This window comes from Oncorhynchus masou, chromosome 16 (assembly GCF_036934945.1).
Source record: "Oncorhynchus masou masou isolate Uvic2021 chromosome 16, UVic_Omas_1.1, whole genome shotgun sequence".
Classification (NCBI taxonomy): domain Eukaryota; kingdom Metazoa; phylum Chordata; class Actinopteri; order Salmoniformes; family Salmonidae; genus Oncorhynchus; species Oncorhynchus masou.
Window position 1 is genome coordinate 10,103,100 of NC_088227.1, and position 22,796 is coordinate 10,125,895.

General features: G+C 42.7%; 1 protein-coding gene across 5 annotated transcripts in view; it reads left to right on the forward strand.

Moving 5' to 3' along the window:
• The window catches only part of kidins220b (kinase D-interacting substrate 220b), a 48,178-nt gene that overhangs the window by 17,304 nt on the left and 8,078 nt on the right, over nucleotides 1-22,796 (forward strand). Inside the window, exons 20-27 of one of the 5 annotated variants that reach the window (XM_064990714.1) lie at nucleotides 10,816-11,074; nucleotides 11,286-11,374; nucleotides 13,202-13,346; nucleotides 13,581-13,743; nucleotides 16,070-16,248; nucleotides 16,658-16,887; nucleotides 20,474-20,599; nucleotides 21,414-21,446. In XM_064990714.1, the coding sequence (XP_064846786.1) occupies nucleotides 10,816-11,074; nucleotides 11,286-11,374; nucleotides 13,202-13,346; nucleotides 13,581-13,743; nucleotides 16,070-16,248; nucleotides 16,658-16,887; nucleotides 20,474-20,599; nucleotides 21,414-21,446 (1,224 nt within the window). The remainder of the gene's footprint in view (nucleotides 1-10,815; nucleotides 11,075-11,285; nucleotides 11,375-13,201; nucleotides 13,347-13,580; nucleotides 13,744-16,069; nucleotides 16,249-16,657; nucleotides 16,888-20,473; nucleotides 20,600-21,413; nucleotides 21,447-22,796) is intronic. The other 4 variants (XM_064990715.1, XM_064990716.1, XM_064990717.1 and 1 more) reach the window with 4 other exon arrangements.

A 22,796-nucleotide genomic window follows, 5' to 3' on the forward strand; every position in this document is an offset into this window, starting at 1 on the left:
GAGTTATTAGCTGACTGAGCTGTAGTGGAAATAGAATAGAATAGAAACAACTTACACTGCATGGCAAAAGTATGTGGACACCTCTTCAAATTAGTGGATTCATGAAATGAATGAAACACCATGCGCAAAGCCAAGCGTCGTTTGGAGTGGTGTAAAGCTTGCCGACATTGGACTCTGGAGTGGAAACGCTTCACCATCTGGCAGTCCGACGTATGAATCTGGTTTTGGACAACGCTACCTGCCCGAATGCATAGTGCCTACTTTAAAGTTTGGTGGAGGAGGAGGAATAATGATTTTTCATGGTTCGGGGTAGGCCCCTTAGTTCCAGTGAAAGGAAGTCTTAACGCTACAGCATACAATTACTTTCTAGACGATTCTCTACTTCCAACTTTATGGCAGAAGTTTGGGTAAGGCCCTTTCATGTTTCAGCATGACAATGCCCCCGTGCAGAAAGCGAGATCGGTGTGGAAGAACATGACTGGCCTGCGTAGAGCCCTGACCTCAATCACATTGAACACCTTTGGGATGCATTGGAACGCTGCCTGCGAACCAGGCCTAATCGCCCAACATCAGTGCCCGACCTCACTAATGCTCTTGTGTCTGATTGGAAGCAAGTCCCTGCAGTAATGTTCCAACATCTAGTGAAAAGCCTTCCCAGAAGAGTGGAAGCTGTTCTAGCATAAAAGGGGGGACCAACTCCATATCAATGTCCATGATTTTGGAAAGAGATGTTCGACAAGCAGATGTCCATATACTTTTGGCAATGTAGTGTATATATTTGAGTGGTAGCCCCAACCAGGAGTTTCAAACCACTTGACTGTGTAAGAACCGACACCGGAGATGAGAAGCAGGTATGGGGAATCAAACATTTAATCGGGAACAGACAGAACAAGGCAGGAACATCAGCATGGACATATGACAATCAATGCAGAAGCAGGGAACAGAGCGGGGAACCAGACAGATCTAGGGAAGATAATGACAGAGGTGATTGAGTCCAGGTGAGTCCAATAATCGCTGATGCTCGTGACTGGGGAAAGGCAGGTGTGCGTAATGATGATGGCAGGAGTGCGCAATGCTTGGGAGGGAAGGGTGGGAGCAGACGTGACAGACGGGGTTGCTAGGTGTTGAACTGAGGTCCCTTCACAGACACACGCGCACACACATGCAGCGAGCACCCCACACGCACAGGGCTAGCCCGCCCATTAGGCAGGATTAGGCAGCCACTTAGACGGCAGGTTGACGAGGGCGGCATCAAGACTGACCGAGATGCACCTCCGACAACACATACTGCTTCACATAATTCTGCCCAAAACAATGAAAATGTCTCTCTCCCAGTGGCATATGGGCCATTTAGTGCTGATGCCTCACCATGTTAAGCAGTGCCCACTTTGCCAAAGTCAGGGCCGCAAAATATTTATCTTGCGCGTGCCCAGTGTGCCTCTCTAGGGTGCTGTTGGAGAGACGCAGTGCTGTGGCAGTCCACCAACGCTCAAGTCATCTACATCAATGATGTATCCTATAGTAGAAAGAGTAGTAGCCTATGTGGTTTTTCTGTAGCCTATAGACTACAGAAAAATAGCCAAAAGGGTGTGCCCTATCAAATAAAAATGCACTTCGATTTGAATATGACTTTGCATGTTAACAAACACCATATCCTAAAAACAGAACAAGTGAAAATAAAATGGGCAATATGGAATGAAATTGGGCTACTCAGGAGTAGTGCTGTGGCGGTCATGAAATGTTGTCAGCCGGTTATCGTCAAGCAAAAGACTGCCAGTGTCACGGTAATTGACCGTTAAACTCTTTTAGCATCTCCGGGCCTCCACACGTACAAGCCACTGATGCGCTTTGAAGCATCTACATTTTAAAAAGTCAAATCAATGTAATATACAGTGGGGCAAAAAGTATTTAGTCAGCCACCAATTGAGCAAGTTCTCCCACTTAAAAAGATGAGAGAGGCCTGTAATTTTCATCATAGGTACACTTCAACTATGACAGACAAAATGAGAAAAAAAAATCCAGAAAATCACATTGCAGGATTTTTAATGAATTTATTTGCAAATTATGGTGGAAAATAAGTATTTGGTCACCTACAAACAAGCAAGATTTCTGGCTCTCACAGACCTGTAACTTTGTCTTTAAGAGGCTGCTCTGTCCTCCACTCGTTACCTGTATTAATGGCACCTGTTTGAACTTGTTATCAGTATAAAAGACACCTGTCCACAACCTCAAACAGTCACACTCCAAACTCCACTATGGCCAAGACCAAAGAGCTGTCAAAGGACGCCAGAAACAAAATTGTAGAACTGCACCAGGCTGGGAAGACTGCATAGGTAATCAGCTTGGTTTGAAGAAATATCTACCAAGAGAATTATCTACCAAGAGAATTCTCTTCGATTATAATCACAGCCGTATATATCCCCCCCAAGCAGACACATCTGGCTCTGAACGAACTTTATTTAACTCTTTGCAAACTGGAAACCATTTATCCGGAGGCTGCATTCATTGTTGCTGGGGATTTTAACAAGGCTAATCTGAAAACAAGACTCCCTAAATTTTATCAGCATATCGATTGCGCAACCAGGGGCGGAAAAACCTTGGATCACTGTTACTCTAACTTCCGCAACGCATATAAGGCCCTGCCCCGCCCCCCTTTCGGAAAAGCTGACCACGACTCCATTTTGCTGATACCTGCCTACAGACAAAAACTAAAAAAAGAAGCTCCCACGCTGAGGTCTGTCCAACGCTGGTCCGACCAAGCTGACTCCACACTCCAAGACTGCTTCCATCACGTGGACTGGGACATGTTTTGTATTGCGTCAGATAACAACATTGACGAATACGCTGATTCGGTGTGCGAGTTCATTAGAACGTGCGTTGAAGATGTCGTTCCCATAGCAACAATTAAAACATTCCCTAACCAGAAACCGTGGATTGATGGCAGCATTCGCGTGAAACTGAAAGTGCGAACCACTGCTTTCAATCAGGGCAAGGTGTCTGGTAACATGACTGAATACAAACAGTGCAGCTATTCCCTCCGTAAGGCTATCAAACAAGCTAAGCGTCAGTACAGAGACAAAGTAGAATCTCAATTCAACGGCTCAGACACAAGAGGCATGTGGCAGGGTCTACAGTCAATCACGGACTACAGGAAGAAATCCAGCCCAGTCACGGACCAGGATGTCTTGCTCCCAGGCAGACTAAATAACTTTTTTGCCCGCTTTGAGGACAATACAGTGCCACTGACACGGCCTGCAAAGGAAACATACGGTCTCTCCTTCACTGCAGCCGAGGTGAGTAAAACATTTAAACGTGTTAACCCTCGCAAGGCTGCAGGCCCAGACGGCATCCCCAGCCGCGCCCTCAGAGCATGCGCAGACCAGCTGGCTGGTGTGTTTACGAACATATTCAATCAATCCCTATACCAGTCTGCTGTTTCCACATGCTTCAAGAGGGCCACCATTGTTCCTGTTCCCAAGAAAGCTAAGGTAACTGAGCTAAACGACTACCGCCCCGTAGCACTCACTTCCGTCATCATGAAGTGCTTTGAGAGACTAGTCAAGGACCATATCACCTCCACCCTACCTGACACCCTAGACCCACTCCAATTTGCTTACCGCCCAAATAGGTCCACAGACGATGCAATCTCAACCACACTGCACAATGCCCTAACCCATCTGGACAAGAGGAATACCTATGTGAGAATGCTGTTCATCGACTACAGCTCGGCATTCAACACCATAGTACCCTCCAAGCTCGTCATCAAGCTCGAGACGCTGGGTCTCGACCCCGCCCTGTGCAACTGGGTACTGGACTTCCTGACGGGCCGCCCCCAGGTGGTGAGGGTAGGTAACAACATCTCCTCCCCGCTGATCCTCAACACTGGGGCCCCACAAGGGTGCGTTCTGAGCCCTCTCCTGTACTCCCTGTTCACCCACAACTGCGTGGCCACGCACGCCTCCAACTCAATCATCAAGTTTGCGGACGACACAGCAGTGGTAGGCTTGATTACCAACAACGACGAGACGGCCTACAGGGAGGAGGTGAGGGCCCTCGGAGTGTGGTGTCAGGAAAATAACCTCACACTCAACGTCAACAAAACTAAGGAGATGATTGTGGACTTCAGGAAACAGCAGAGGGAACACCCCCCTATCCACATCGATGGAACAGTAGTGGAGAGAGTAGCAAGTTTTAAGTTCCTCGGCATACACATCACAGACAAACTGAATTGGTCCACTCACACAGACAGCATCGTGAAGAAGGCGCAGCAGCGCCTCTTCAACCTCAGCAGGCTGAAGAAATTCGGCTTGTCACCAAAAGCACACAAACTTCTACAGATGCACAATCGAGAGCATCCTGGCGGGCTGTATCACCGCCTGGTACGGCAACTGCTCCGCCCTCAACCGTAAGGCTCTCCAGAGGGTAGTGAGGTCTGCACAACGCATCACCGGGGGCAAACTACCTGCCCTCCAGGACACCTACACCACCCGATGTTACAGGAAGGCCATAAAGATCATCAAGGACATCAACCACCCGAGCCACTGCCTGTTCACCCCGCTATCATCCAGAAGGCGAGGTCAGTACAGGTGCATCAAAGCTGGGACCGAGAGACTGAAAAACAGCTTCTATCTCAAGGCCATCACTGTTAAACAGCCACCACTAACATTGAGCGGCTGCTGCCAACACACTGACACTGACTCAACTCCAGCCACTTTAATAATGGGAATTGATGGGAAATGATGTAAATATATCACTAGCCACTTTAAACAATGCTACCTTATATAATGTTACTTACCCTACATTATTCATCTCATATGCATACGTATATACTGTACTCTATATCATCGACTGCATCCTTATGTAATACATGTATCACTAGCCACTTTAACTATTCCACTTTGTTTACATACTCATCTCATATGTATACACTGTACTCGATACCATCTACTGTATCTTGCCTATGCTGCTCTGTACCATCACTCATTCATATATCCTTATGTACATATTCTTTATCCCCTTACACTGTGTATAAGACAGTAGTTTAGGAATTGTTAGTTAGATTACTTGTTGGTTATTACTGCATTGTCGGAACTAGAAGCACAAGCATTTCGCTACACTCGCATTAACATCTGCTAACCATGTGTATGTGACAAATAAAATTTGATTTGGTTTGACATTTTTTTTTGATTTGATTTGAAATAAACTGTGGGAGCAATTATTAGGAAATGGAAGACATACAAGACCACTGATAATCTCCCTCGAACTGGGGCTCCAAGCAAGATCTCACCCCGTGGGGTCAAAATGATCACAAGAACGGTGAGCAAAAATCAGATCCACACCTAATGAATGACCTGCAGAGAGCTGGGACCAAAGTAACAAAGCCTACCATCAGTAACACACTACGCCGCCAGGGACTCAAATCCTGCAGTGCCAGACGTGTCCCCCTGCTTAAGCCAGTATATGTCCAGGCCCGTCTGAAGTTTGCTAGAGAGCATTTGGATGATCCAGAAGAAGATTGGGAGAATGTCATATGGTCAGATGAAACCAAAATATAACTTTTTGGTAAAAAACTCAACTCGTCGTGTTTGGAGGACAAAGAGTGCTGAGTTGCATCCAAAGAACAACATACCTACTGTGAAGCATGGGGGTGGAAACAACATTTATCTGCAAAGGGACCAGGACGACTGATCAGTGTAAAGGAAAGAATGAATGGGGCCATGTATCGTGAGATTTTGAGTGAAAACCTCCTTCCATCAGCAAGGGCATTGAAGATGAAACGTGGCTGGGTCTTTCAGTATGACAATGATCCCAAACACACCGCCCAGGCAACAAAGGAGTGACTTCGTAAGAAGCATTTCAAGGTCCTGGAGTGGCCTAGCCAGTCTCCAGATCTCAACCCCATAGAAAATCTTTGGAGGGAGTTGAAAGTCCGTGTTGCCCAGCAACAGCCCCAAAACATCACTGCTCTAGAGGAGATCTGCATGGAGGAATGGGCCAAAATACCAGCAACAGTGTGTGAAAACCTTGTGAAGACTTACAGAAAATGTTTGACCTCTGTCATTGCCAACAAAGGGTATATAACAAAGTATTGAGAAACTTTTGTTATTGACCAAATACTTATTTTCCACCATAATTTGCAAATATATTCATAAAAAATCCTACAATGTGATTTTCTGATTCTTTTTTCTCATTTTGTCTGTCGTAGTTGAAGTGTACCTATGAAAAATACAGGCCTCATCTTTTTAAGTGGGAGAACTTGCATAATTGGTGGCTGACTAAATACTGTTTTGCCCCACTGTATACCATCACAATAAATACATGATTTATTTTTGTCAGGTCTAAAGAAACATGATATGAATGAAAAATGTATTTCAGAAGAACTGAAGAGAGTTTGACTACTGTAGGCCTATGTTATCTGGCTATGCTCCATGCCATAGGCTGTGGGCTAGTTCATTTAGCTGACAATATATGCATATAAGGCCTGTGACTTTTTTATTTTAGAAGATTTTATAGTAAGAAGAATATAATTGAATAAAATAGAAAGTGTATTTCTCCCGTTACAGAATGACTGAAATGGCTGTGTTGAACGTGTACGTGATAATTGAGAAACAGGTCCTATATGCAACAATTTTAGTCGTGGCAACTTTAGTTGTGAATGATAAACCTTAGAATGCCTTAGAAATCGAAACATATATGGGCTGCATGATGCAACTACAGACTTGATGATTTGAGAAAGTAGCAAAAAAAAAGCTTGTGCTCTGTCCCTTGTCTCTGGCTACACAGCTGTTCTCATCAAGTGATCATATTTTCACCCATCAGACTATACTCAATTTAATCTCGTCTTTACTAATATGTCAAATTAGTTTTGATTTAGAATGGCCTGTTATCAAATGGGCAGGAACGGGGTCAGGGGGAAAAAGACATGTCATCTGTATGCACTCCAATAGCAAATGTTTTGTAGGCTACTTCGCTTTTATAGCGCAGCGTGTGCTTAACGCCTTCACGGTACACGTTCCCCAAGGGCACCCCCCCCCAAGCTCAACTCAAAAGATGGCGCTCAGAATGCAAAAATATTCTTAGAAATATTTAACCTCCACACATTAATATGAGCAGCTGAGAAATACAGTGCCTTGCGAAAGTATTCGGCCCCCTTGAACTTTGCGATCTTTTGCCACATTTCAGGCTTCAAACATAAAGATATAAAACTGTATTTTTTTGTGAAGAATCAACAACAAGTGGGACACAATCATGAAGTGGAACGACATTTATTGGATATTTCAAACTTTTTTAACAAATCAAAAACTGAAAAATTGGGTGTGCAAAATTATTCAGCCCCCTTAAGTTAATACTTTGTAGCGCCACCTTTTGCTGCGATTACAGCTGTAAGTTGCTTGGGGTATGTCTCTATCAGTTTTGCACATTGAGAGACTGAAATTTTTTCCCATTCCTCCTTGCAAAACAGCTCGAGCTCAGTGAGGTTGGATGGAGAGCATTTGTGAACAGCAGTTTTCAGTTCTTTCCACAGATTCTCGATTGGATTCAGGTCTGGACTTTGACTTGGCCATTCTAACACCTGGATATGTTTATTTTTGAACCATTCCATTGTAGATTTTGCTTTATGTTTTGGATCAATGTCTTGTTGGAAGACAAATCTCCGTCCCAGTTTCAGGTCTTTTGCAGACTCCATCAGGTTTTCTTCCAGAATGGTCCTGTATTTGGCTCCATCCATCTTCCCATCAATTTTAACCATCTTCCCTGTCCCTGCTGAAGAAAAGCAGGCCCAAACCATAATGCTGCCACCACCATGTTTGACAGTGGGGATGGTGATGAGCTGTTTTGCTTTTACGCCATAACGTTTTGCATTGTTGCCAAAAAGTTCAATTTTGGTTTCATCTGACCAGAGCACCTTCTTCCACATGTTTGGTGTGTCTCCCAGGTGGCTTGTGGCAAACTTTAAATTACACTTTTTATGGATATCTTTAAGAAATGGCTTTCTTCTTGCCACTCTTCCATAAAGGCCAGGTTTGTGCAATATACAACTGATTGTTGTCCTATGGACAGAGTCACCTCAGCTGTAGATCTCTGCAGTTTATCCAGAGTGATCATGGGCCTCTTGGCTGCATCTCTGATCAGTCTTCTCCTTGTATGAGCTGAAAGTTTAGAGGGACTGCCAGGTCTTGATAGATTTGCAGTGGTCTGATACTCCTTCAATTTCAATATTATCGCTTGCACAGTGCTCCTTGGGATGTTTAAAGCTTGGGAAATCTTTTTGTATCCAAATCCGGCTTTAAACTTCTTCACAACAGTATCTCGGACCTGCCTGGTGTGTTCCTTGTTCTTCATGATGCTCTCTGCGCTTTTAATGGACCTCTGAGACTATCACAGTGCAGGTGCATTTATACGGAGACTTGATTACACACAGGTGGATTGTATTTATCATCATTAGACATTTAGGTCACCATTGGATCATTCAGAGATCCTCACTGAACTTCTGGAGAGAGTTTGCTGCACTGAAAGTAAAGGAGCTGAATAATTTTGCACGCCCAATTTTTCAGTTTTTGATTTGTTAAAAAAGTTTGAAATATCCAATAAATGTCGTTCCACTTCATGATTGTGTCCCACTTGTTGTTGATTCTTCACAAAAAAATACAGTTTTATATCTTTATGTTTGAAGCCTGAAATGTGGCAAAAGGTCTCAAAGTTCAAGGGGGCCGAATACTTTCGCAAGGCACTGTAAATATTACAACACTTACTTCACTCCACGCATCAACCACTGTTTGAGGAGCATGCTCTCGTTGTGATATTCTGCCCAAACTCTGTATGCCATGGGCTCTCCAACCTTGTTCCTGCAGCTACCCAGTACTTAATATGGGAAACAAAGTCAAGTCTACGTGGGAACATCTACAGTAACGTGTTTTTGCATTTAAATACATTTCACTAAACTGTTGACAGCCCGTCTGCGTGCTCGAGAAAGGAGTAAAGGAGAGAGAGGAGATGGAAACGCATGGTGGTGAGACATTCTGTGTAGCTATGAAAAAACATCCACAACAACCATGTTTTACACTGTTTCAACCTGCTGTTGAACTTCTTTTTTCTAATTGATCATCACAGTGAGGTGAGTTTTAAAAGTACTATAGGCCTACTGCTTTGATGTGTGTTTTTGATATGATTTTCATTTGCATTGATGTCAGAGTGGCTAGAGGGACAGTAAAGTCCTGAGTACTAGGCCATTAGGACCTGATCGTCGTTAGCGAGTTGGGTACTACCAAAGCATGTCCAGAGTGCATAAAAGGAGATTACTGTGACTTAGCGGCCACATGGAATTTTACTGCGGTCAATGCTCATGACTGCCGGCGTGGTGGTAATACAGTCACATCAACAGCCAACAGCCCTACTCAGGAGTGCTGTCCGGGAGTTTCACTCCATTGGCTAAATTCTCATGAATGTAAGTAAGCCTATTAGTACATTTTTTTAATTTTATTTTTTTTTTAAATTTACGAGCTGATCATAGCGAATAAGAAAATACTTCTGCATTTCTCGCTGTGTAAACACATTGATTCTCATTGCAAATATGCAAACAATTACAACTGATAAACTTGGGTAGCTCATATGCCCATCTTAAATAGCCAAAGTGTTTAGCCTTAATCATTGGTCAGGACTAATGTCTAGGCAAATAAAGCCAACGCAAATGCCTGTTTTACAAACGTTATGACATGGTTGGGCATTCACAAAACTGCATTGCAAGTCAACGCTGTAGGCTACGCTATTCTGATTCTGCGGGGATAGGAGGGGGGCAGCGATTTCTATGTCTCGCCTAAGGAGGCAGAGCGGCCTGGGCAGGGCTTACACAGTCACAGTCACACACACACACACACACACACACACACACACACACACACACACACACACACACACACACACACACATAGTCAAAGGCTGGTAGGGTATACTGTATAACCTTGAACACTAACATTGATATGTTCTTCCCCATCTCCTCACCTTGTGTGGTGCTTTGTCTACAAATGGAATTATTTCGATCTGTCCCAATAATAGAAAGAACACACATACATTACTCAAAGATTCCAGAAGCTGTCATGATTTTTCTTATTATTTCCAGTAATGCAATTTTCTGTAATCTGATCAATTTATTTTATTTTATCTAAACTTGCTGCTTCTTGTTTACAAATACAATCTTTGGTCAAAGGAAATATTGGATATTTTATGTAAGATGTCTTTGTCGTCAGAAGCAACATCCCTCATTGATTAGAGTAATTTGTTGAGACATTTGACAGCAGTCACAAAATATAATATTTCAATGTCTTGCACATTTGGATAATGGAGTTAGGAGCTGGCTGCTGTGGAATAGAAATAGAAAAACGAATATGCTATACACACACACACACGGCTTTGTAATGCTATCCTTGTGGGGACCAAATTGATTCCCTTCCAAAATGATATTTTCCCTAACCCCTATTTTCCTTAAACCTAACCTTAACTCCTAACCCTAAAACTATACCTACCCCTAACTCCTAACCCTAATTGTAACCCTAAACCTAACCTTAGCTCCTGACCCTAAAACTATACCTAACGCTATATCTTACCCCTAATTGTAACCCTAAACCTAACCCCGAAGCCTAAAATAGCATTTTTCCTCGTGGGGTTTGGCAAAATGTCCCCACTTGTCTGATTTTTTCCCCCCTTGTTTTACAATCCTTGTGAGGATTTCTGGTACCCACAAGGATAATTAAACACACACACACCTTTCTTTCCCCACACACCTCACCATATGTACCTTGTTTCTCCCTGCTTCACCAGGTGAGGGTGCTGTTTTCCAAAGGCCCCTTCATCTCCATCTTCGCCAGTGACCCCCACATCATCATCAAGGCCATCAACCAGAACCTGAACAGCGTGCTCAGGGACTCCAACATCAACGGCCATGACTACATGAGGAACATCGTCCACCTGCCCGTCTTCCTCAACAGCCGGGGGTTGAGTAGCGCCAGGAAGATGTGTGTGGCAGCGCCTGCTAACGGAGACACCAGCAACTCAGACGGTAATCCGTACCACTCAGACGGTAAAGATGGACTTGCACAGCCACACATGACTCGTGCACACGCGCTCATTCACATTCATCCAGACACTGAACACGTACAGCCACCTCCAAAACCCAAATGACTCCCATTGCACACAACTGTAGCTCCCAAATCGGGACTATGACTGAATGTGTCAAATGATTGATCCTGTTATTAGCTCTGATTTCTCATCTACATCTTTCCTGTCTGTAGGCTGGCATGAGGAGCTAGACAGGAAGCTATCCCAGCACAGCATCGGAGAAATGACAAAGTTTGGCAGCAAGACCACCCTAAACCGCAGGGTAAGAGAGAGAAGAGCGTGTGTGTGTGTGTGTGTGTGTGTGTGTGTGTGTGTGTGTGTGTGTGTGTCAAATCAAATCTCATTTAATTTGTCACGTACACAGTTTACAGCATGGACAAAAGGTACAGTGAAATGCTTGTCTGCTAGCTGCCTCAACATTGCAGTACAATTATCAATAATTACAATAGTAAAAGAAGAGGCATGCATAGTAACAGCCTTCTATGTACACAATATGGTACACAGTATAGATAATGAATGTGCTATAAGTATGACTGTACAAATATAAAGTAGTGTCTTGGTCGTGCAGATGAATTAATAATAGTAGAACAGGTGTGTGTGTGTTTGTGTTTATGGGTGTTCATGGGTGTTTGTGTGTGTATAGGTTGAATGTTTGGAGAGTCTAAGGTGCAAATAATCTCAAAGGTGCAGGTCTGTGCAGGGAGACAGCAAGGGTTAGTATTTTGGGGTCGACATTTAGTCGTGAGATATATTCTAGATCGGGAGAACAAAAAGTTGTAAGGTTTGTACATTACCACAGTCACACCATTGTGTTGTTGATGAGGAAGCAAACCCCTCCTATTTTACTTTTCCTGGATAATTCCTTTCGACCCTGTCCGCGCAATGTAGGGAAAACTCAGCAGTCTGGATAGCTGGATTCAGCACGGAATCCGAGAGCCATGTTTCAGTCAGGTGTATTACGTTACTGTCTGTGTCCCGTTGATGGGAAATCCTTGCCCTGAGCTTGTCTACCTTATTGTCCAGAGACTGCGGAGGATGATTTGCCCTCCTTAGTCTGACTAGAACGGCCAGCTCTCCTTCCTCGCCTCCGTCGTTGTATTTTTGGTAGGGCTACCAGAATGAATGGGACTGCTTCTGGAGAACAAAAAAAAAAGTGTATGGTTCTGGAAAGTCAATATTTCTGGTGAGTAACCGCCGTTCTGATGTCCAGAAGTGCATGTCTGTCATAGAAATCACAGAAACGTCATGAGCAAATAAAGTAAAAAATGACGCAAGAGTAAACAACTTGGAGCTAGCATCAGGGTGACTGTTTCTGCTGGAGCACTTCTTGCCGTGTGTGTGTGTGGCCTGGTGGATTCCCGAAGAGGATTGGCATATGGGTCAACACAGCCACTAATAGTATCATCAAACGCCTTCAGATCGGGCATGTTTAAATCAATATAATAACCACACATCTATCTACACATGGAAATTCAGTCATATGCAGGTGCTTTGATTCTATTCCCTCTGTAGTGCACTTCTTTTTACCAGACATTTTGTTTTCTGGTCATAAGTAGTGCACTATAAAGGAGATAGGGTGCCATTTGGGATGCATCCAGGACCAATAACATAGCTCTTTCCTCTGGTCTGAAAAAAAGCTCCCAAGGCAGGGATTGGGGACATTGCCCTTTGTAGGGTGCCATCTTTCAGATGGGGTGTTGAATGGGGGTCCTGAGTCTCTGTGGTCAGATTGATGATCACCATCATACCAGGTCATTTAATGCTTAAAAACAAATGGATGAATAAGATATTAGGCTACAGAAGTGCCATGTCTTACCGATCTCTACAGCTTCCGTCTTAAAACAAATCCTGTGAAATGATGTCAGCACACACACTTAAGGAGTTAGTGGCTAGCTAAAGTGGCTAGCTTGGCTAAATAACTAGCTATGTCGGTCGCGGCACACATTACCAGAATGGCACATCGATGAACCACCAAAGGCACGCCCCATTTCTGTTAGAATTTTGAGAAAGGGGCAGAGTTTGACCTTTTTTCGTGCCCAAAGTTGACTTTTGAACAAAGTTAATATATGGTTTCTCTGTCTGTGTATAGGACACATACAGGCGCAGGCAGATGCAGAGGACGGTGACGCGGCAGATGTCCTTTGACCTGAGCAAGCTGCTGGTGACAGAGGACTGGTTCAGTGACATCAGTCCCCAGACCATGCGGAGGCTGCTCAACATAGTCTCTGTCACAGGTGGGGCACACACAGTCAGACACAAACACACACAGTCATGCAGGCAGACAGACGCGTGCGCGCACACACACACAGTAGCTACCCCCATGTTTGTCACTGGGTTTACTACATAAACCACAATTGGCCATCTAGAAAATGATTAATGGACAGATGATTGTGAATAATATATTGTGGAGGAAACACTGTTTGTTTTCTCCAGGATGACTGGCACAATGCTATTCTGTTTGTCTACAGGTCGTCTGCTAAGGGCCAATCAGATCACGTTCAACTGGGACCGCCTGGCATCGTGGATCAACCTTACTGAGACGTGGCCCTACAGGACCTCCTGGCTCATCCTATTCCTGGAGGAGACCGACGGCATTCCCGACCAGGCCGCCCTCAAGACCATCTATGAGAGGTAATGTTGTCCTTTTAAAACTACACCCAAGACCATCTAGGGAAGGTAGTGTACTGTAGTCCCCCTATACCCCCTAACACTAGGTCACCCTCAAGACCATCTACCAGAGGTACTGTGGTCCCCAACCCCCTCTCCAAATCCCCCCAAAACTAAGATCCTCATGAAGTGAGGGTTTTGTTTTAAATGAGAAAGATCTGTTTTGAAAATGTGCAATAAGGTTTTGTTTAATTGGTTGAATCATCATTATAATTGCGTCCAATTGGTTGGATTATTGTAGTTTCATTTAAATTACCCATCAGACAAAAGCGTAGTCACTGCAAAATTACATTTAGTGTTTTACTTTTTTTTTTAAAGGGTGCTCCCGAGAATATATAATGATGTACAGTTGAAGTCGGAGGTTTACATACAACTTATCCAAATACATTTAAATTAAGTTTTTCACAATTTCTGACATTTTAATCCTAGTAACAATTCCCTGTTTTAGGTCAGTTAGATCCCCACTTTATTTTAAGAATGTGGAATGTCAGAATAATAGTAGAGAGAATGATTTATTTAAGCTGTTATTTCTTTCATCACATTCCCAGTGGAGCAGAAGTTGACATATACTAATTGAGTGTTTGGTAGTATTGCCTTTAAATTGTTTAACTTGGGTCAAACGTTTCGGGTAGCCTTCCACAAGCTTCCCACAATAAGTTGGGTGAATTTTGGCCCATTCCTCCTGACAGAGCTGGTGTAACCGAGTCAGGTTTCGAGGCCTCCTTGTTCGCACACGCTTTTTCAGTTCTGCCCACAAATATTCTATGGGATTGAGGTCATGGCTTTGTGATGGCCACTCCAATACCTTGACTTTGTTGTCCCAAAGCCATTTTGCCACAAATTTGGAAGTATGCTTGGGGTCATTGTCCATTTGGAAGACCCATTTGCGACCAAGCTTTAACTTCCTGACTGATGTCTTGAGATGTTGCTTCAATATATCCACATCATTTTCCCGTCCTCATGATGGCATCTATTTTGTGAAGTGCACCAGTTCCTCCTGTAGCAAAGTACCCCCACAACATGGTGCTGCCACCGTCGTGCTTCACGGTTGGGATGGTGTTCTTCAGCTTGTAAGCTTTTCCTTTTTCCGCCAAACGGTTATCTTTTTGTTTCATCAGACCAGAGGACATTTCTCCAAAAAGTATGATCTTTGTCCCCATGTGCATTTGCAAACCGTAGTCTGGCTTTTTTATGGCAGTTTTGGAGCAGTAGCTTCTTCCTTGCTAAGCGGCCTTTCAGGTTATGTCGATATAGGACTTATTTTACTGTGGATATAGATACTTTTGTACCTGTTTCCTCCAGCATCTTCACAAGGTCCTTTGCTGTTGTTCTGGGATTTATTTGCGCACCAAAGTACATTAATCTCTAGGAGACAGTCTCCTTCCTGAGTGGTAGGATGGGTGATTGGTCCCATGGTGTTTATACTTGCGTACTATTGTTTGTACATATGAATGTGGTACCTTCAGGCGTTTGGAAATTGCTCCCAAGGATGAACCAGACTTGTGGAGGTCTACAATTGTTTTTCTGAGGTCTTGGCTGATTTCTTTTGAATTTCCCATGAAGTCAAGCAAAGAGGCACTGAGTTTGAAGGTAAGCCTTGAAATACATCCACAGGTACACCTCCAATTGACTCAATGATGTCAATTAGCCTATCAGAAGCTTCTAAAGCCATGACATCATTTTTTGGAATTTTCCAAGCTGTTTAAAGGCACAGTCAACTTAGTGTATGTAAACTTCTGACCCACTGGAGTTGTGATACACTGAGTTATAAGTGAAATAATCTGTCAGTAAATCATTGTTGAAAAAATTACTTGTGTCATGCACAAGGTAGATGTCCTAACAGACTTGCCAAAACTATAGTTTGTTAACAAGAAATTTGTGGAGTGATTGAAAAACAAGTTTTAGTGACTCCAACCTAAGTGTATGTAAACTTCCGACTTCAACTGTTATATTCCATTAAAAAAATGTTCCCCTGAATGATTCAAACTTCCTTTATTGTCACTTGAAATGTTATTTTATGTCTGTCTTATCCATGAAGCTCACAGAATTCTTATTTTCTTCTTATTTTTAAAATGATATTATTTTCCTTATTGCAATTTCATTTCCTGTAACCTCCTTCCCGTACCTACATGTTTTGGATAAAGATATATTTTATGTTGTATCTAAGTCTTTTGTGGGTAAGCTACATAAAAGTGTGCCAGACAAAAGAAGCAGCCTTTCAGTTTAGAATAGCTATAGCTCTTTCCTCATCTGTAATGGCTTTTTCAATGTTTATCTCTGGTGTTTTTAGGATCTCCAAAAACATTCCCACCACTAAAGATGTGGAGCCCCTGTTGGAGATTGACGGGGATGTGCGTAGCTTCGAGGTGTTCCTCTCCTCCCGTACCCCGGTCCTCAACTCGCGCGACATGAGAACTTTCCTGCCCTGCACCGTCAACCTCGACCCCAAACTACGAGAGATCATCGCAGGTGAGTGAGAGTCATAAAGGTACTATAGTTTGTTTCAGGTTTGTTTTCAGTGCATTTTAGATGTAAGCCTGTTCATACGTGATAAAACTACTTATCAAATGTACTTATTAGTCGATTTACAACATCTGAGTTTTGTAAAAACTTTTTCTGTCAGCGTCCCTCTTTCCCTCTCTCGCTCTCTGACGTGCATGCCGCAGGTGAAGGGGAGCCTAGCTTACTGTGTCTGTGTGCCAAATCATTTGAGTTCCACACAATTGTTTGTAGACATGACGTAGGCAACCTGAATACAGCAGTTGACTTTTGGATGATTTCTGAAAGAGACTGGAAGAGTTAAATGACTTTTTTTTTACTATTTTGAATTTCACATTTCTCTTTGCCTGTATCTCTCCCTCTTCTTCCCCCCCCCCAGATGTGCGTGCTGCCAGGGAGCAGATGAGCATCGGAGCAGTGACCTATCCCAGTCTGCCCTTGCCAGAGGCCGCTCCCCGCCCTACCTCCGTCTACAGCCAGCAGTCAGGCATGTCCGCCTACTCCCCCTCCTTCAACGGGCCCTTCAACCCGCCCGGGGTGGTGTCCCCACCGCCACACAGCAGCTACTACAGTGGCATAGCTGGCCCCCAGCACCCCTTCTACAACAGGGTGAGTGTATAGGGAAGAACACCACCATGTCGTCAACATCATGGTCCTTTCATTTCCAGGACTCTGAGAAGGGCCTGGTTCCAAACGGAATGACCTAAGCTTCAGTTGTAGATTCTGACTCTAGGCCTATATTGTGTCCAGTGTTTCCCCTGCTGCTAAATCGTCGCCGAGTTTCTTGTGGAAGAATGGTGTCGCATCCCCCCGATAGAGTTCCAGACACTTGTAGAATCTATGCCAAGGTGCATTGAAGCTATTCTCGCTCGTGTGGGTCCAACGCCCTATTAAGACACTATATGTTGGTGTTTCCTTTATTTTGGCAGTTACATGTATGCGTACGCTAAAATGCAGTAACGTTACGCTAGCTATATCATTTTTGGGGTTAATATAGATTTGGCTGGTGATGTCATTGACATCAAGAGATACTATTGAACTGCCCTTGATTTCCAGATGCGTTTCAAAGAATAAGAATTAATTAAATGTTCATGCATGTTGGAGTAGAATGTCCTGTAGCCCTTTACACTCATACCCAGATTTGGGCACTGATAAGTAGGGCCCTACAAAATCAATTGTATTATTTGCTTGATGCGGTTTAGTTTTTCCAAAATAGTTTTTTTATCCGTTTAGTTTTTCCTGGTTTCCGTTTTCCCCTGTATATTCCGTTTTTCGCTCTTTTTATAGATAAACAGCAAAATTGGATGTTCTAAGTCCACAAAAAATGCTTAAACCACATCAGAAGGCCACTTTTGAGGTCTGGGAAAAATTATAGAATTTTGGCTGTATCTACCCTTTTAATTCTAAACAGCCTCTTGCTAGGTGGCATTATCTATGTTTTTGTAGCGCACATGTGTTGGTAGCATTTGCAAATCAAATACCCACTGGATTGATGCAAATAATCATGATATCATTCTGCCAGGTAAGCATAGGCTACTTTGTAGTTAACATTTAAATTGAGAAGGTTTTAGGGAAAGCCTTTCCATCTACCAGAAGACTTGTCATTAGCATCATTGCGATAGGCTACACAAAGTGGTAGATGTGCGCAACACAGATGGGGAATTCTTGTTGCTTTATCAGAAAGTTGCAGGAAATACGAATCACTGATGCATTCTGTTCATGTCTTATGATAAACTCTGGGAAATTAATTAATTATAAATTCATTTAGTTTATATCCTACTAAGTTCAAAACCATTTTTAATATTGTTGAATTTAATTTTAATGTCTGGATTCATGATTCTGTCCGCGTTTTCCGCATCACAGAATTTACAGGGCCTTAGATAAGTGCCTTAATTGGAATGCAGCTGCACAGTAACATGCGATATTTGACTGACAGACGTTCTGAACTTGAGCACCGCATACGACAGGAAGTTGACCCCATCCCTCTCGCTAATTGGGCAACTTGCTAATTATTTGTTGTCTGAGTGAGGGAAATGCTGTAAATTAAGAGGACACGTGATGGCCTCTGCAACAAAGCAAAGTGCTTTGAACCTCAACCCATGACTTTGCCTGCATTTCCCACCACCCTTCCAATCATTTTTATGTTATCGTCTCACTTTGCGGGACACTTTTAGTATATCATTTACAGAGCTGTCATGTTATTTATAGTTTTGTAATGTCTCAGTTATCTGTAATGTAACATACACATGGTGCCTTCAGGAAGTATTCATAACCCTTGACTTATTCCACATTTTGTTGTGTTACAGCCTGAATTCAAAATAAATGAAGTATATGTATTTTCTCTCACCCATCTACACACAGTACCCCAATAATGACAAAGTGAAAACATGTTTTTAGAAATTTTGCAAATGTATTGAAAATTAAATACAGAAATATCCCTGAGTAATACATGTTAGAATCACCATTGGCAGCGATAGCAGCTGTATGTCTTTTTGGGTAAGTCTTGTGGCGCAGTGGTCTAAGACACTGCATCGCTGTCCTAGCTGTGCCAGTAGAGATTCTGGGTTCGAGTACAGGCTCTGTCGCGAGGACGCACGGCTCTCGACCTTCGCCTCTCCCTAGTCTGTACGGGAGTCGCAGCGATGAGACGAGTGTAACTACCAATTGGATACCACAAAATTGGAGAAAAGGGAGTAAAAGTAACAAAAGGGCTTTTCACACCTGGATTTTACAATATTTGGACATTATTCTTTAAAAAAATATTCAAGCTCTGTCAAGTTGTTGAGCATTTTCAAGTCTTGCCATAGATTTTCAAGACGATTTTAAGTCCAAACTGTAACTAGGCCGAACATTCGATGTTGTCCTTGTGAGCAACTTCAGTTTATATTTGGTCTTGTGTTTTAGGTTATTGTCCTGTCGAGTGGTGAATTTGTTTTCCCAGGGTCTGTGGAAAGCAGACTGAACAAGGTTTTCCGCTATGATTTTGCCTGGGCTCAGCTCTGATCTGTATCTTTTTATCCTAAAAAAAAACTCTCTAGTCTTTGCTGATGACAAGCATACCCATGCAGCCATCCATGCAGCCACCACCATGCTTGAAAATATGAAGTGTGGTACTCAAGTGATGTGTTGTGTTGAATTTGCCCTAAACATAACGCTTTATATTTAGGGCAAGTTAATTTTTTTTTTTTTTTTTTTACAGTATTACTTTAGTGCCTTGATGCAAACATGTAATATTTTTAAGCAATGGATGAGTCTGCCTCAGTTTTACTTTAGTGCCATAATGCAAACAGAATGCATGTTTTGGAATAGTTTTATTCTGTACAGTCTTCCTTTTCACTCTGTCAGTCAGGTTAGTATTGTGGAGTAACTACATTGTTGTTGATCCATTCTCAGTTTTCTCCAATCAGAGCCATTAAACTCTGTAACTGTTTTAAAGTCACCATTGGCCTCATGGTGAAATCCGTGAGCAGTTTCCTTCCTCTCCGGCAACTGAGTTAGGAAGGACGCCTGTATCTTTGTAGTGGCTGGGTGTATTGATACAGCATCCAAAGTGTAATTAATAATTTCACCATGCTCCAAGGGATATTCAGTGTCTGCTTTTTTTTTTTTTTTTTACCCATCTACCAATAGGTGCCCTTCTTTGCGAGGCATTGGAAAATCTCCCTGGTCTTTGCGGTTGAACCTGTGTTTGAAATGTTTGTATGTGTGGGGTACAGAAATTTGGTAGACATTAAAATATCATGTTGAACACTTATTGCACACAGAGTCCATATAACCTTGTTTTAAGCACATTTTTACTCTTGAATTCATTTAAGCTTGCCATGACAATGTGGTTGAATACTTTTACAGCTTTTTAATTTTTTTATTAATTTTTAAAAAATACACACACAAAAAAACATGAAAAACATAATTCCACTTTGACATTGTGCTGTATTGTGTGGGCCCAAAATTCAGGTTGTAAAACAACAAAATGTAGAAAAAGTCAAGGGGTGTGAATACTTTCTGAAGTCACTACATGCATAAATACAGTGTATTAGACTGGCTGTGAATGTATTTAATTTGCCTGTTTTAATTTAATTTGCCTCAGTCTGTTTCTCATATCTCATCATCAGACTCCTTTAAGTGTTGTTTATATTTTATTTTACCCCATGTTAAACGTGTTTCCTATCTCCCTGGTATTCCCCCTTCCCTCTAGCCATATTTCCCCCATCATGTTTACCAGCTGCCACGCCAGTACGTGGGCACTTTCCCTGTTCATGCACCTCCACCACGTCCATTCCCACTTAAAAGTGGCTTTCCCCGGGATCCGAGCAGTGGACACGTAAGTATTAGACTTAGCCAGTACGTCATAGTGCATAGATAGTAGTGCATCTAGAATGGCATCTCTGGATGTATAAACATGTACATTTTAATTAGCTTATACATGCTTGTTTGAACCTTCTGATTCAGATTGTTTAAACATCAGAACATTCTGATCGGATTCTACATTTCACACTTTTGTCATTTAGCGTACGCTCTTATCCATAGCGACTTACAGTTAGTGCATTCATCTTAAGATAGCTAGGTGAGACGACAACATATCACTGTCGTGGGAAGTACATTTTTCCTCAATAAAGAAGTTATGAGCAAAGTCAGTCCTCGTAGATTCTAAGAGAGAAGTTAATTTCACAAGAAACACATCCCTCTGTTACAAAAACATGCTGCTCTTTCTTCGTCCCCCCCCCGCCCCGACAAACACAGAAACACAATGACCTTGCTACCTCAGCATCAAACTGTCCTAAAAACCACTGAACCCTGCAGATATCAAACACATTTTTCTCATCTTCATGATGGAGACATGCCCCCTTTCTCTTGCTCCACTCTCTTTCTTTGTATTTCTGTCTCTCTCTCTCTCCACTCTTTCTTTGTATTTCTCTCTCCCTCTCTCTCAATCCACTCTCTTTTTCTCTTATTTCTTGTCTTGAAGATGTCTACCTCCTTAATGTTTTTTCTCCACTACAACGATGATGTTTGTCAGCTGTATGTCTTCCTAATGTTCTCTACCCACATCCATCCCTGATGAACACCTGCTGTATGCCACTCCCTCCTCACCTTTCCCTCTCTCTTTCCACCTCTCATTCTCTCTCCTCTCCAAGCCGTTAAAGGTACCGTCTTTGAAAAAGAAGCAGGTACTGAAATCATCTGATTTTTGTCCCTAACTCTGGCTTTTTACTCCCTTCGCTAATGCTGCCCTCCTACTACCTAGACCGACAAACTAACCCCTTCCGAGAAGTGACCTGACCACAGTCCTAGCATGCACCTTTGGAACTCTAGCCTACTCTCTCAAATGGGAACCGGGAGTTACAGGCGTGCTACACTGGACGAGTAACTGTTTCAGAGCACGAGACGCTCCCATTGATGTCAATGAAACCTGGGCGTAAGCGGCGTGGCTCCGCGAGAGGCTTGTGTTGCTCGGTGTAAGTTTACGCCCTGGTTCTACTTTCAAGAATTTGACATGCCGTTCACGCCCAAGAACACTTGATAAAGTGTCTCGCGTTCTTCTCATGCCTGCAAAAGCTACGCTTCCAGTGTTGCAGCTAAAAATGCACTGTTATTGCGACGCTCCAGCTCTCTTGTTAGGATGCTAACTGATGTAGATACTGAACACTACAAGGCTGCTGACTAGTGAAATATTTGATCTGCTCATAGTGCTTCTGTCCTTAATATTGCAATACTGCTTAAGGCCCATTTTCAATGACACGTTTTGGAACCTTGTAAGATACATGTTTGATTTAGTCACTTGTACAGTCTCTATAAGCATTTCAAACATTAGCTGAAGTCCTCTCCTTACCACAAACCCTTACACACTCCCACCTCATCAAAGTCGACATGTCCTATGAAGACAGCCCTTCTACTCAGTCAGTGGCATTGCCTGTGGTTTCATGAAGACCTGAAACTAACCCGTTTGAATAAATGATAGTCATGCACCATTTTATTGCTGTGTGCATTCTATCCATACTAGCTTCACAGCAATCTAGCACTAGATGTGTATCACTTACCTGTAGTATTTTCTCCATTCGTCTTTGAGGTGTGTGGCGTCATATCTAACTCAAAGAAATAGAATCACTAGAACGGACATCCTCATTCAAGTCAATTCAATGGTCTGAGGGGATATCCGTTATAGTGATTCTATTTCTATGGTGTAACTTGCGTTAGTGAGTAACCTATAAGTAGTAATACTTTACAGATAACAGGAAGTGATGTCATTTCCTCCTCACAGATAACATCCAAGGTGTTTTACCATACAGTATTCTCTCATCCACTCACTGACAACATTTGGTCTGGGCCTAATGCCGTGACAACCTCTAATAACCCATAGTCTACATCACATTGCCATACTGTACCATGTATATTCACCCTAGGATAACGCCACTCTCATCAACAACCCATTATAGATCAGATATATTATATTTCTCTCATACTGTACCTACTAATGGTTTATGTGGCCTACGTTCTCTTCATGTTGCTCTCCCCTATAC